This window comes from Rhipicephalus microplus, chromosome 2 (genome assembly GCF_043290135.1).
Source record: "Rhipicephalus microplus isolate Deutch F79 chromosome 2, USDA_Rmic, whole genome shotgun sequence".
NCBI lineage: Eukaryota > Metazoa > Arthropoda > Arachnida > Ixodida > Ixodidae > Rhipicephalus > Rhipicephalus microplus.
The window spans coordinates 253,512,655-253,527,012 of NC_134701.1; the positions used below are offsets into that span (position 1 = coordinate 253,512,655).

The window sequence follows — 14,358 nt, forward strand, 5'->3', positions numbered from 1 at the left end:
CGATTGCGTGTTAAGCTAAGTGTTTTATGGTTTTAGTCATACTTCAGCGGCTCCCTCTGCACGCAATCTGCAGAAAATACATCGCGCCAGTCAGCTCGCCGATTAGCGACTCTTCCCACTTTTGTTTTCGCGGAGAATTTGTTGCTACCGCATAATTCCAAGCCCGGGCTGCGTCTTCACCGCTGGCTGCCGCAAAAAATGTTCTCCAGATTGTGAGAGGTGAGGAAAATATCTCCGAGATTATCAGAGACAACGACAAGCTCATTCAGTGATCGCGCCGAGAATGTTTGTCAACTCTGCCGACGTTTTACGCGTCGCTGCTTCTCTCGATTCGCTGTATGTGTTTCAATATTTTTTTGATCGTGTGGCAGCCGTCAGCACTGACAGTACCCACCTTCTTGGTCACCGCTTCTCCCACTGGAAAAAAAATAATAAAATAATCGCTGTTGTGTACCACGGATAGTGACCTCTTGCCTTTGCCTGGTGCGTATGTTTGTATTGGTCGGGTTCGCGCGACGCTGTCCATAAATGGAGCATAAGTTCGGCATCATCTTTGCGATAAGGGTGCACACGAAACAGCTGCGAATTCTCTTCAAGGCTGCGCTAACTTCTCGTGTACGCCTTCGAGAGCTTCTTCGCGCGCATTTCCAACTGTTTTTGTTACCGGAGCAACCCTGCAGTTTCTGACGTAAAAGAGAAAACTGTAGGATGCGTGCTGACGCTCTTGGGTGTTGCGCGACGTCCGCGTATTAAAGGAATGTATCAATACAAAGTCGATGTGACTGCGGTTGACCGAAAGGACGCGAAAAACGCTACTTGTCTACTCTCCGGTTTACGTTGATGAGCGTGTCTATCTCTTTTCCCGTTGTAGCGCTGCCACTATTCGGTTTTGTTATTAGGTCGGTCACTGTGTTCTGTTGCCTCGGCAGATGGGAGGGTCGCTGGAATTCCCGGAGGCTAGGTTGCAGCCGCTCCTTTTGTACGGCAAGTCTCGCGTTCTGTCGCAAGCAGACCGCCTCGTAGTCAGCCTAGGGGGCTGGCTGAACGCGTGGGGTTTCTTTTCGTGCGGTCGCTGTGCGAGCTAGACGTCGAGGTTCCGCGTGCGCTTCGTATCGCCACCCCTGCTGCGTTGTGGAAATATCGACGCTTGCATCCTCGTGCAGATGATGACCGGTCGAGGCGTCGTCGATGATGATGATGACGAGACGACTAGCTCGAGCGATGGCAGCAGCTCATCGTCGGACAGCGAGGCCCCTCCGAGCGCCCGCAACGGCACGAAGGCAGCCGTTCCTCCCATCCGCAAAGATGGCATGGGTAAGCTGACGTTCCTTGTTTTCTATATTTTACACCAGTTTTAGGTCACTCTGCAACCAATGCCCGCGCGTTTCTCCACAGAGCAGTGGTGTCAACATCAAAATGCAGGACCCTACACCAACTTGAATGACACGAAATGTAAACATGCCTTTCTTTGTTCAGGTGTCAAGGACATAACTGGCTATGTTATGCATACAAAGAATACACTGCACATAATTGCTCTTAGCTTCTTCTACTCAGCATGCTAAATGACCTGCAGTGGGAAATTGAGATGTAGGGTATGTTATCTGCCTGTTTCATAAAACCTACGTAAGTTTTTATTTGTGTCCTGTAATTTTGTGCACCACCTCTGCAAGTTGAACAGCATGTCCTCTTCGGGTTGTAACTTTTCTAAAGTTCGCTTTGGTTACAGTTGAGAAAAAACACATTTCCTGTGTCTACACATTGCTTCTCTTGCTATTAAAAACTTCTTTCAAGTTGTTTCGTTTGCTGGTCATAGCAGTAATGTGCACAGCGTGAAGATGAGTGATTAGTTTGCGATCTGAAGTGCAAGAGCTCACTCATGAATTTATGAATATGTATGTACATGAATATGTGGCCTTGCAGCTGTCTGTGAGAGATGTGGAACTGTGGGTGTGAAACATGCCTTCTACTCGAAGACGAAGCGTTACTGCAGCGTCCTCTGCTCTCGGGGGCTCGTACGAGCCGGGGGTGGAAAGGTTAGTCACGTCGTCTTCAACCTCCATGCCTTCTGCATTGACACTGTTGAACCACTCGGGAAACTAGTGCCAAGCTAGATGCAGTAGTGGCAAGATTATGGCATGCATACTCTTTTGTCTTGCTATCTGTTGGATGTACAAACTTCAGAATACATATGGGTATGTTGTTGCAATGATCAAGTCTTGAGACTAAGAAAGGCAGCCCTGCATTGCACAGAGAAAAAGTAAAAAGGTGGCTTGATATAAAAAAATAAGCAAGCAAACAGTTCACAGTTTAAAGATGCACCATTTTTTGGTTTTTGTGCTCTGTGTCTAAATAATACCATGTACTGCAAGTTTTCCTCTATGAATTCATGTAGTTGCAGATTTGTCACATGCATTGCACTTGTTTATTTGCTGACGAAGGTTGTAGATGAACATTGGTGCGGGAGGCAAGATAAATTACTAGAGGCAAAAATGTGATGGGGGTAAAAAAAGCAAAGTGCCCCGCCACGGTGGTCTAGTGGCTAAAGTACTCCGGCTGCTGACCCGCAGGTCGCGGGATCGAATCGCGGCTGCGGAAGCTGCAATTTGATACAGGTGATGCATGCAGAAGTGTTGTAGGCCCGTGTGCTCAGATTTGGGTGCACGTTAAAGAACCCCAGGTGGTCGAAATTTCCGGAGCCCTCGACTACGGCGTCTCTCATAATCATATGGTGGTTTTGGGACGTTAAACCCCACCTATCAATCATGTCAATCAAAAGAGTGTTAAGTCCGGTGTTGTGGGAGGGAGGAGATGTTGTGTTCCAAGCACCCCAGTTTCAGCAACTGGTCCTTCGCGGGTTCAAAGGCTCGCTCGTGACACAGGGGTGCTTGGAACACAACATCTCCTCCCTCCTTAGCTTGTCGCTTGGAAGCGATCTGGGGGCCGCCGTGGGCGCGTGGACGCTCTGGACGCACTAGGAAGAGAAGCCTCCGCTCGCTGGGTGTCGTTTCTCTTGTGTTCAAGGCCGGCGGGCAGCGGCGCCGATTCATCTGGTGCGAGATGCCAGGCTAAGTGGAACGAAGCTTCCGTCGAGGTGGCTGCTTGAATGGGAGGTTCCCTTGGCAAATTACCTGAACGGCGTAGCTGATTAAGGTGGCGGCGTGTGGCCTTTCCACCAATGTCGACGAGCCATGACCGCAAACCTATGCGTTTGAGTGCCGTCGCTTCAACCCAGTTGGGCATTCTGTGGAATTGGCGGGCGTATATGCGCTGTCCCCTTTCAATTCTCCTGCTATGCGGGAGCTTTTCTTCCTCTTACGGTGCTTTCGCTGAGGGCTCCGGGACAATTGCTGTCAGCTGGGTTCTCATTTCTCGTCCGAACATCAATTTCGCTGGCGTTTGATCAGTAGTGCTTTGAACAGTGTTGTGCTGTCTGAAGAGAAAGCGTGCGATGCGGCGTTGCATTGTCCCAGTCTGGTCTTTAGTAAGGGCGCGCTTTAGCTCAGCCACGTAGCGCTCGGCTTGTCCGTTCGTAGCCGGGTGGTAAGGAGCTAATGTAACAGACGAGACGTCGTTGTCGCTGTAAAACTTGAGAGTCTCCGTGGACACAAACGGAGTGCCGTTGTCCGAGACCACCTTGCGCGGTAGGCCAAACGTTGCAAACAACGACCGCGGAGTGTCGATAACTGCCGCCGATGTCGTTGTAGCCATTTGTTTTACCTCCAGCCACTTGGTGTATGCGTCTACAACCACCAGGAACGAACACCCTTCGATAGGTCCAGCAAAATCAATGTGCAGGGTGTGCCAAGGCATGTCTGGTCTTTCCCATTCAGGAATAGGGGCTCTTGGTGGGCTTCTGTGGTTGCATTGGCAAGGCTGGCAATCGTGAACTGTTAATTCTATATCATGGTCGATACCAGGCCACCACATATAACTTCTGGCGTACTTTTTCATGGCAACAATGCCTGGATGACCTGCGTGGACAAGCGACATGGCCTGTTCGCGCAGTGCCGCTGGAATTACAACTCTTGATCCCAAGGTGACGCAACCGCGATGAGTGCTCAACTCCGCAGCTTGCTTGCGGTAAGCGTTGAAGTGTTCACCCTTTAGCTTCTGCACGTTGCCTTCTTGTATAGCTGCGTAGACTTCCTTCAAGACAGTGCACTCCTGCGTTGATGCTGCTACAGTGTCAGCTGTTAGCGGAGGGTTCGGCAGCGCCTTGAACATGAGTATATCACCCGGCGGGGGTGGTTCATCTATTGTGGTGTCTAGCGGCAGGCGGCTTAGTGCGTCGGCGTTCTGGTGTTTCTTCCCCGTGCGATGTACGAGTTCTGGAGGTCCGTTGTTTCCTGGTATTTCTTCGGAGAAAACCGCTTTGTACTTATCTTGAAGCTGCTCCACTGATGGATAACTGAGTGTGTGGTGAACTCCGCCAATGACCACTCCAAGGGGGGTGAACCAATTTTGTCCTAAAAGGCTTGATCTAGAACCGTGGACGACTAGCAAGGGGAGCTGATGGGTCTGCCCGTTGTAGTACACGTCTACGTTGGCACAGCCCAGCAGTGGAAGGGAATGTCCGGACCACGTTCTCAGCTGCGTGTCGTCTTGCTGGAGAGCTGGCGCGTTCTCACGCCAAGTAGCGCGAAAAGTGTCCTCGCTGATGAGCGTACATGCTGCTCCGGAATCCACCTCAAACCTGATAGGGCGCTGGTGTACCATAATTTCAGTTGTAATCTTCGGTCTCGTTCCGAGGTTCACAACGGCGTTTGTCATATAGTGCCGATGATGTTAGTGGTGTTCGGCTTGTATCTTGCGTATGGCCCTCCTGTGCGTCGACATTGTTGTTGCGTTGCACTGAAGTCTTCGGTCCGAGCTGTTTGCGCTTCGAGATGCATGCCTTTTCAATGTGTCCCAGTTTTTGGCAAAAATTGCAGGTCGCTGTCTTGTATCGACATACCTGGTGATCGTGCATGTCGTCGCATCGCCAACAGCGCTGTGTCTTTCTGCTTGATTTCGCCTTAGACGTGGAATGACCTGACTGCTGACTGGTGTGATGCACCGGCTCGACGTTCCGTCGAATATCCTTCTGCTGGTGACCGGCGCTCTCCGCTCGTTGGGCGATGTCATAGGCTTTGGAGAAGGTGAGACCCGTCTCCGCGAACAGGCGTTGTTGTAGGCCTGCGTCACGCAGTCCGCACACAAACGGTCACGCAACATAACGTCCAAGGGGAGCATAGTGGTGTTAGCAGGTGTGGCAGTCGATCCTCCCTCCTGCGCAATAGCTGCAGCTGTCGTGGTCAACGTCCCGAAATTGCAGTCAGCAGCGAGCTTTTTGAGAGCCGCTACGTATTCGGCCACTTTTTCGCCTTCCAGTTGGTCTTGCCGTTGGAAGCGGGCTCGACAATAGACCTCCGATGGCCTTGGGTCATAGTGCTCTTGTAGCGCTGCTACGATGTCGTCGTAGTCAACGGCTGCTGGAGTGCGTGGCTGAATCAGGGCACAGACTGTGTCGTATGTCTGCTCCCCACACAGCGTTAGCAGGTTGGCCCTCTTCATTGCTGCATCAGTGATGTTGTTAGCCTCGAAGTAAAATTGCAGGCGTCCAAACCACGATGACCATGATGAGCCGTTGAGTTCGGGTAGCCGATTTGGGAGCCCGTGCGTAGCCATAGCTTGTAGCTTGTCAATATCGTTGTGTAGCGTTGGTCCAAATCCACTTCCTCGTCGCCACTGTTATGTCCGGTGTTGTCATCGGCCCATAGACGTACGCGTTGGTCGCAGTAGTCCAAAAAGCTCAGACAGCCTCGAACGGTTAAAAACAAGTTTATTCCTATTCGGATGGAGGCGGCGGCCGAACTGCCGGGGGAAACGACGGTGGCTCGTTTCCGCCGAGGGGGGGAAGAGGAGGAGTCAACATCTGGAAGCAGTTTCAGCAGTCCTTCGCGGGTTCAAAGGCTCGCTCGTTGTGCAGGGGTGCTTGGAACACAACAAAGAGCAAAGTGCAGGTGGCTGACAATAGCTACTATAAAGGTTCCGTGAGAGTATCGCTCTGTAACGGCTTGTGCATTGAGAGTAATCTTAAATCTGATGGCGTATTTCACACAAGATATCTTGTGCATCTGACGTTTTTCAATCGTTGTATTGTTTTAGACATCGTCCTCGCAGAACCTGACCAAGCGTCCTTTGCCGCAAGCCCAGCGAAATGTTCCACACAATATAAAGCCCAAATACGGTGAGTTGGATTTGTAGCTGTGACTTTTTTTTTCCAAGGTCTGTTCATGACGTGAACATTACTAGTATTTTATTATGATATGGCAATTTTAGCTAACTTAAGTTTTCGTTAAGCACAGGGGATGGTTAGTTTACGGCCTGAAACAATCAATATTATTTTGGATTAAGGTCATTGAAAAATTGCTCAATTGAGGTTCCTCTTTTTGTAGCAGTTACATACTTATGTTGTATTAGTCTAAAGTCTGCTACGTGTATTTTGTCTATGGTTGATATAATAGTCTTGCCATCACACTGATCATTATCCGCAGCGGTTGATGTGTTAACGCCATCAAATGATAAAAAACTCAAATTTGATACAGGTTTTGTGAGTTTGGGGCCCTATTTATTGGGGCTTAATTAAATTTGCAATTACACTTGCCCACCCACAAGCTACACTTCTGGTTTGTCTGTTAAAAACTAGTAAAACCTCCTTGGATTGGTGATTTTTTGTTCTGTATGCCATGGCAAAAAAATTTCATGTGTGGGGGGGGGGGGGGGACACAAGCCCGGTGTGCCACCCACTGACTATGCAACTGATTCGAAGGGTGGGCTAGGTCGAGTGCACCTGATAATATGCTGTTAGGCACCAGAGACGAAGCGCTAAGGAGTTGAGATCGGCTGGACCAGGTGCCGCGAAAGCTGTTGTGAAATCGCAACTCGGGTCTCATGCAGCGCCGTATTTGTCCACCGCTGCCGGTGTGTGTAACCACATGGCGCGAAATTAGAAAAAAAAAAAAAAAAACTAGTACCAATGACATTGTGGTGCTCGAACCCGGGTCCCATGGGTGCCAGCCCAGTATTCTACCACTGAGCCACGCCGGTGCTTGGGACTTGTTGGCAAACTTGCCTTAGTCAGGCTTGATTTCGGGAAAGCAATCGTGTTAATATGACTTATAGATCGTTTTAAACAGCGAAAGAACAAGCAGTCGTCGCGCAATGCGGATAGCGCAACAAGTGGGTTGTCCAATGCTTCAACACATCACAAAAGCTTATTTTTGTTCAGCTATTAACTTTGGCGCATACCCACTTCAGGCATCATTCCTCATCGTCTTCAGCCACTGCGTGAACAATCGACACAAAATTCCTCGCAATAGTTGAGCAGATACCGCGCTTCTCACTCGAATGACGAAAAATAACATTGCGAATGCCGGCCTACTACCGTAAAATTTTTATTATTAATGCTGTAGTGGGCATCAAGCAAGTGTGCTTGCAGCAGTTACCCAAAGAGTGTTTAGAAAAGACTCTAAAAGGCCGCTCCTCTAGCTTTCGCTGTGACGGTGCTGCACCTTCCACGCAGGCCTGGCATTTTTTTATTCTCCTGTATGGTGACAATCTGCTAAGGCATGCAGGCACACGAAAAGTACTCCAAGATGTTCACCGATAAGCATAAAGTCGAGCTACGTGGTTGCCTCTTCTGAGGAGAAGTTACAGACACAGACGTGTGGATCCTGGCGCTGATGGATAGATGGATAGTAAGAGCTTTTCTAAAGTGCTTATTTCGGCCAATCGCTGATGGATAGATGGATAGTAAGAGCTTTTCTAAAGTGCTTATTTCGGCCTTAAAGACAGTAAAAGAGACGGACAAAGGGCTGTCACCATCTTCATTGTCTTGGTGCTCACTACAGCAACGAGCTGAAATGCTTCTATTTGCCAGATACCACCCAAGCCTTGCAGTTGCAGCTTTACGAGTCGCCAATCGCTAGAATCGTGAACCACTACTCTGCTAGAGGAATTCATGGTGTTGGAGAAAAGAAACCCCCGAGATAAACACAGTCATGCAGCAGACTTCTACACAGAGTGCGTTATAACACAAGCAGACGACGCTCAATGTCCACTGGAGGTTCAGTGACGTACACTGGACATATCCAATCATATTGTTACGTGAAAATGACAGGAGGTGTGTCTATTTAGAATCTATATTGACACTGATGCGTATAGCATCGACTAAGATGGAGGACAGCGCGCACAACCGACAGACCACTTCCTCGTTGTCGTCTTCTGATAGCTGATATGTCAGCTACGTAGCATTATTGTATATTTGTCACATGCCTTGCTCTTGTTTATTTGCCAACGAAGGTTGTGGACGAGCATTGGTGCGGGAGGCAAGATAAATTACTAGAGGCAAAGTAGTGGTACGGGTAAAAAAGCAAAGTGCCCCGCCATGGTGGTCTCGTGGCTAAGGTACTCAGCTGCTGACCCGCAGATCGCGGGATCGAATCGCGGCTGCGGCGCCTGCATTTCTGATGGAAGCGGTAATGTTGTAGGCCCATGTGCTCAGATTTGGGTGCAGGTTAAAGAACCCCAGGTGGTCAAAATTTCCAGAGTCCTCCGCTACGGCGTCTCTCATAATCATAGGGTGGTTTGGGACGGTAAACCCCACATATCAAAGCTACATAGCATTACCCCCCGGCGGTAAAAACAGCGTCTCTGTGCACATTAATTACGATCTTCAGAAGGCAGGTGGGAAGTTTTAGCCTGCTGACATGTACAACATCACTGGGTGTGGTTGCAGGCAGGCTTGTGGTCTCGGATGCAGGAGTGATGTTATAGGTGACGTCGGTTACTTGGCGGATGATACGGTAAGGATCCATGTATTGAGACAACAGCTTCTCTGATAAGCCAACTCGACGAACTGGGCACCACAGGAGAACGAGAGAACCGGTTAAGAAGTGAACGTCAACATGCCAGCTGTCGTAGATGGCTTTCTGGGTGGCTTGCGAAGCTGAAAGTCTAGAGCGGTCGATCTGACGTGCGTGGCCGGCACGAGCAATAGCGTCGCGTGCATATTCAGTTGACGGCATTGTAGTGGTCATAAGTAAGGTCATCATCATCAGCCTGGCTACGTCCACTGCAGGACAAAGGCCTCTCCCATGTTCCGCCAGTTAACCCAGTCCTGTGCTTGCTGCTGCCAATTTATACCTGAAAACTTCTTAATCTCATCTGCCCACCTAACCTTCGTTCTCCCCCTAACCCGCTTGCCTTCTCTGGGAATCCAGTTAGTTTCCCTTAATGACCAGCGGTTATCCTGTCTACGCACTACATGCCCGGCCCATGTCCATTTCCTCTTCTTGATTTCAGCTATGATATCCATAACCCCCGTTTGTTCCCTAATTCACTCTGCTCTCTTCTTGTCTCTTAAGGTTACACCTACCATTTTTGTTTCCATTGCTCGCTGCGTCATCCTCAACTTAAGCTAATTAGGTAGATTGCCACTATCCCTCAATAGGAAGGTATATAACAGCTGTATCCTGCCGGTACTTAGCTACAGAGCAGAAACCTCGAAGTAAGGTGTTGAGTGGTAATGTCGGATCACGGCCATAGAGCAAATAAAAGGGTGAATAACCAGCAGTGTCGTGGTGCAAAGAATTGTACGCGAAGGTCATGTGAAGTAGTGCCAGGTCCCAGTCATAGTGGTCGGAGGACACATACATCGCGAGCATGTCCTTGATGGCGTGATCTAGGTGTTCGGTAAGGCCATTTGTTTGGGGATGGTATGATGTGGTCAACTTGTGCTGCGGCGAGGAAGAGCGCAGAAGGTCGTCGATCACTTGGGACATAAATGCACGGCCGCGATGCGTGAGTAATTGGCAAGGAGTGCCATGGTGCAGGATGGCATCGTGGAGCAAAAAGTCCGCAACGTCAGTAGCGGTGCTGGTGGGGAGCGCTCGAGTGATGGCATACCTAGTCGCATGGTCTGTAGCAACGGCGACCCACTTGTCCGATTTTGACTCTGGAAAAAGACCAATAAGATCTATACCAACACGGAAGAAAGGTTAGGTTGGGATGGAGATTGGTTGAAGAAGTTCAGCAGGGGGTGCTGTAGGTCGCTCCCTATGTTGGCATTTATCGCAGGAGGACGCGTAACGGCGAATGGACCTGGCGAGACCGCACCAAAAGAAGCGGCGACGCACACGGTCGTACGTGCGAGATACACCCAGATGACCAGCAGTTGGTTCATCGTGAAGCTCTTGCAGCACGGTTGAGTGCAAATATTTCGGCACAACAAGGAGGAGCTCACGGCCATCTGACTGGACGCTACGACGGTACAGCGTGCCATTCAGGAAGACGTACATGCGAAGCGATGTGTCGTTTGGAGCAGATTCGAGACAGCCAATAAGTTGTCGCAGGGAAGCATCACAACCTTATTCATCCCCAATCTGAAGAAACTGTGACATTGATAAGGCGCTGAGGCTAGGCTCGGTATCTGATTCGTTGGGCTGATCAACAGGGTAGCGGGATAAGCAATCGGCGTCCAGATGGAGACGTCCAGACTTGTAAGCAACCGAGTAGGAATACTTCTGTAGGCGTAATGCCCAACGGCTAAGTCGTCCTTCGCACTTCTGTAGGAGCATCGGGGCCTAAATGTGCGAGAATAGGAGGTGTGGTTAGAGAGGTGATCAGCTGAGAGAAGGCGTCAGCTTGAAGAGGGCCTCAACAGAATGGGACGTCTTGTTTGAGAAGGTCGGTCAGTGCCCGTGCGAGTGCCGCAAAGTTTTTTTATGAACCGGCGAAAGTAGAAGCAGAGGCCCACGAAACTGCAAACATCATGGATAGAGCGTGGAACTGGGAAGTTTGTTACAGCGCATACTTTTGCCGGGTCTGGTCGTACGCCGGCAGCGTTAACAAGGTGACCCAACACGGTAATCTGATGAAGACTGAAGTGGCCTTTAGAGGAATTGAACTGCAGGCCGGCCCACCGCAATATATATATGGAATGCTCCAAAGGCGTTCAAGGTGGGTTGCAAAGGTAGGTGAGAAAATGATCACGTCGTCCAGGTAACACAAACATGTCGACCATTTAAATCCTTGTAGGAGCGTGTCCATCGTTCTCTTGAAGATCGCTGAAGCCTTGCGAGACCGAAGGGCATGACCTTTAATTGGTAAAGACCGTCGGGGTAACAAAGGCGATCTTTTCTCGGTCCATGTTATCTACAGCAATTTGCCAGTAGCTAGATCGGAGGTCGAGAGATGAAAAGAAAGTGGCGCCATGGAGGCAATCGATGGCATCGTCAATGCGCAATGGGTGGTAGAGGGTACACGTCTTTTTTTAGTAATTTTGTTGAGGTGGCGATAATCAATGCAAATACGCCATGAGCCATCTTTCTTCTTTACTAATACCACGGGAGATGCCCAAGGGCTCGATGATGGTTCGATTGCATTTTTTGTAAGCATTTTAGCCACTTCTTTTTGGATCACTTCTCGCTCAAACACCGACACGCGGTATGGTCAATGGTGAATGGGCGCAGAGTTGCCAGTGTTGATTCGGTGAGTGACACTTTTAGTCTGACCCAAGGGACAATCGTGGGTGTCAAAAATGTCACTGTATGAGGTCAAAACTTGGCAGAAAGCGTCAGCTTGGTGAGGTAAAAGCTCCGATCAAATCATGTATCGAAAAATAGCATCGTCCGAGCTGTTTGACTGTGAGACTGCGCTTCGATCAGGAGCAGATACAGCGACAACACTGACATCGTCCTATGTTATGGTAGTTAGCTGGGCTTGAGACATCTGGCAGGGCAACACTTGAGGGGCGAAACCAAAGTTAAGGAGCGGAAGGAACACGCAGTTATCCGCTATGGTCACGATGGTATGGGGCACAGTAACACTGCACGTCAGCTGAACGTCAGTAATCAGCGTAACGATATAATCACCGTCAGGAACAGGAGGGGCCAATGACAAAGACACGTATGTGATGGCTCAAGGTGGCAGGCGAACGAAAGTGGTTGGGCTCAAGCGGCTGGTGGGCTTTGCAGAGTAGTCGGCAAAGATTGGTAGATCAAGGCTGAGGGTACCAGACAAACAGTCAATTAAGGCCGAGGGTGCAGAAAGGAAATTAAGGCCAAGTATGAGGTCATAAGGGTAACAGGCTAGCATGGCAAAAAGGACCACGGCGTGACGACCGGCAATGCTGACACGAGCAGTGCACATTCCGATTACTGGTACAGTACCGCCATCGACAACATGTATTGCCTGCGCCGTAGACGGCGTCATAATCTTTGGCAAGCCGGGGCGTAGAGAAGCACTCATAATAGACAGGTGCCCACCTGTGTCAATGAGGGCGGTCACAGGAACATGGTCGACTTGTACTTCAAGCAAGCTGGGGTGCGTGGGAAGCGTCAGTAAAGGATTTTCAATTGTCATTGGTATTGCAGCTTCACTTCTATAAGCTGCTATATCTAGTTTTGCTGCTGTGATCGTCCAGAGAAGCTCGGTGACGAAAAGTGCCGAGGTGGCAGAGAGCGGGATTGGTGGCGTAGCGGCGACAGGGAGCGAAAGTTGCGGCGACCGGACGAAGGGGAGTCAGTGTAGCGGCGACCGGGCAAAGGGGCGTCAGTGGAAGGCTCGTAAGATGACGACAAATAGAAATTGAAGTGTGCGGCGGCTGAACGTCGAAGGGTTGTAGGGTGCATGTGCGCAGAGGTAGAGAAAGTCTGACGTGGTTGGTTTGACTAACGGCGGCGACAATAGAGAGAAACGTGCCCAGGCTGGTGGCAGGAAAAACAAATAGGCCGGCCGTTGGGTGTCCGCCATTCCGAAGGGTTACGGAAGGGCATTGTTGGAGGTAAATGGCGAGCGTGTCCTGGGGAGTAAGACTAAACTTCAGGGCGAGTCAAGGGACATGCTGATGGAAGGCCGAGGTTCGCAAACTACTGCCTCACCACAGCTTGTATGAATGCCACTGACGGCTGTTGTTGGTCAGAGGCGAGCATTGCGAAAACAGGTGGCTGAAGAGGAGCCGGACAGGCGGCTTCAATTTCCCAACGAACAATGCGCGTGATGTCATATGTGGGGGACTGTGGGCGGCTTCACACGATGAGGTTGCGGCCGTGTTGGGCAGCCAGGCGAATCGCTGAGTAATACGGCAGCTCTTGGCATCTTCAAACTGCCGGTACTCTTTAATGATGGCGTCAACGGTGACAACATTGTTGTACACTAGAAGATTAAAGGCGTCGTCTGCTATGCCTTTCAGCACAATGGCCACTTTCCCAGACTCACTCACGTGCTCGTCAATCTGGCGGCATAGGGCGATGACATCGTGAATGTACACGACATACGACTCCGTCGACGTCTGCGCACGAGCCGCCAGTTGATTCGACACTGCGATCTGCCATTCAAGGCTGTTTCCAAAAAGGTCCCGAATGTTCTCTTTAAAGGAGTCCCAGCTTGTAATCTCCTCTTCGTGCGTCTCGAACCACACCCGCGGTGGGCCATCGAGGTAAAAAAGCTCATTGTCAAGCATAAGAGTCCGGTTCCACCTATAGCTTGCACTGACCCGTTTGTACCGGTTGATCCATTTGTCGACGTCAACACCATCCTGACCGAAAATACACCGGGATCACGAGCAAGAGGTAGAACGACGTACGCAGAAGTCATGGAAGGGGCAGGTGGTGAAGACGATGGTTGTTCAACGTGTGACATGGTTGGACCTATGATGATGCGGCCGTTGTGGAGCTTCGTGATGAAGACAGGGAAGTACCCAGCACTTCCACCGCAAAGATGTTACGTAAAAATGACACGAGGCGTGTCTATTTAAAATCTATATTGACACTGATGTGTATAGCATCGACTAAGATGGAGGACAGCACGCACAACCGACAGACTACTTCCTCGTTGTCGTCTTCTGATAGCTGATATGTCAGCTATGTAGCAATATCGATCGCTTAGGCTATGTAAGGAGGAAAAATGACACATAATGAGTAATAAGTTGAAAATTTGTTCAGCTGAGCTGCTGCAATCTGCAGGATTGGCATGTTGAATATTATGTTGAATATCTTCAAATTCATTTCAACGTCCCTTTAAAACTTCACTAACGCAGTCTTTGACTCTCTTGGTGAACAACAAAGTCCATTTTTGTCAATAAAGGATTACACATGCTGATTGACACCATTATAATCGCCACCAATATGTCATGGTGAGCTTGTGTAAGAAATTCGAGGCTGCATCGCCTCTTGTCTTTCATCTTTAACATTTTTCCTGGCTTACCGAGCATATCCTTGTGGCAAGTGTGGCTCTCTCAATATTGTAGAATTTTTCTGTTTAGTGTTCTTTTGGTGCAGCAATTACACATTCCACCTTGTGCTTCCAACACGTAAG

General features: G+C 49.7%; 1 protein-coding gene across 8 annotated transcripts in view; it reads left to right on the top strand.

The window, feature by feature from the left end:
* The first annotated feature begins 60 nt into the window (after window positions 1-60).
* The window catches only part of Sfmbt (Scm-related gene containing four mbt domains), a 49,144-nt gene continuing 34,846 nt past the window's right edge, over window positions 61-14,358 (top strand). For 5 of the 8 annotated variants that reach the window (XM_037421141.2, XM_037421143.2, XM_037421142.2 and 2 more), the window contains exons 1-4: window positions 61-219; window positions 1,164-1,314; window positions 1,921-2,033; window positions 6,148-6,229. In XM_037421141.2, the coding sequence (XP_037277038.2) occupies window positions 1,164-1,314; window positions 1,921-2,033; window positions 6,148-6,229 (346 nt within the window). In that variant the 5' untranslated portion in view covers window positions 61-219. Of the gene's footprint in view, window positions 220-316; window positions 337-1,163; window positions 1,315-1,920; window positions 2,034-2,939; window positions 4,081-6,147; window positions 6,230-14,358 lie in introns of those variants that run through there. The other 3 variants (XM_075879859.1, XM_075879864.1, XM_075879867.1) reach the window with 3 other exon arrangements.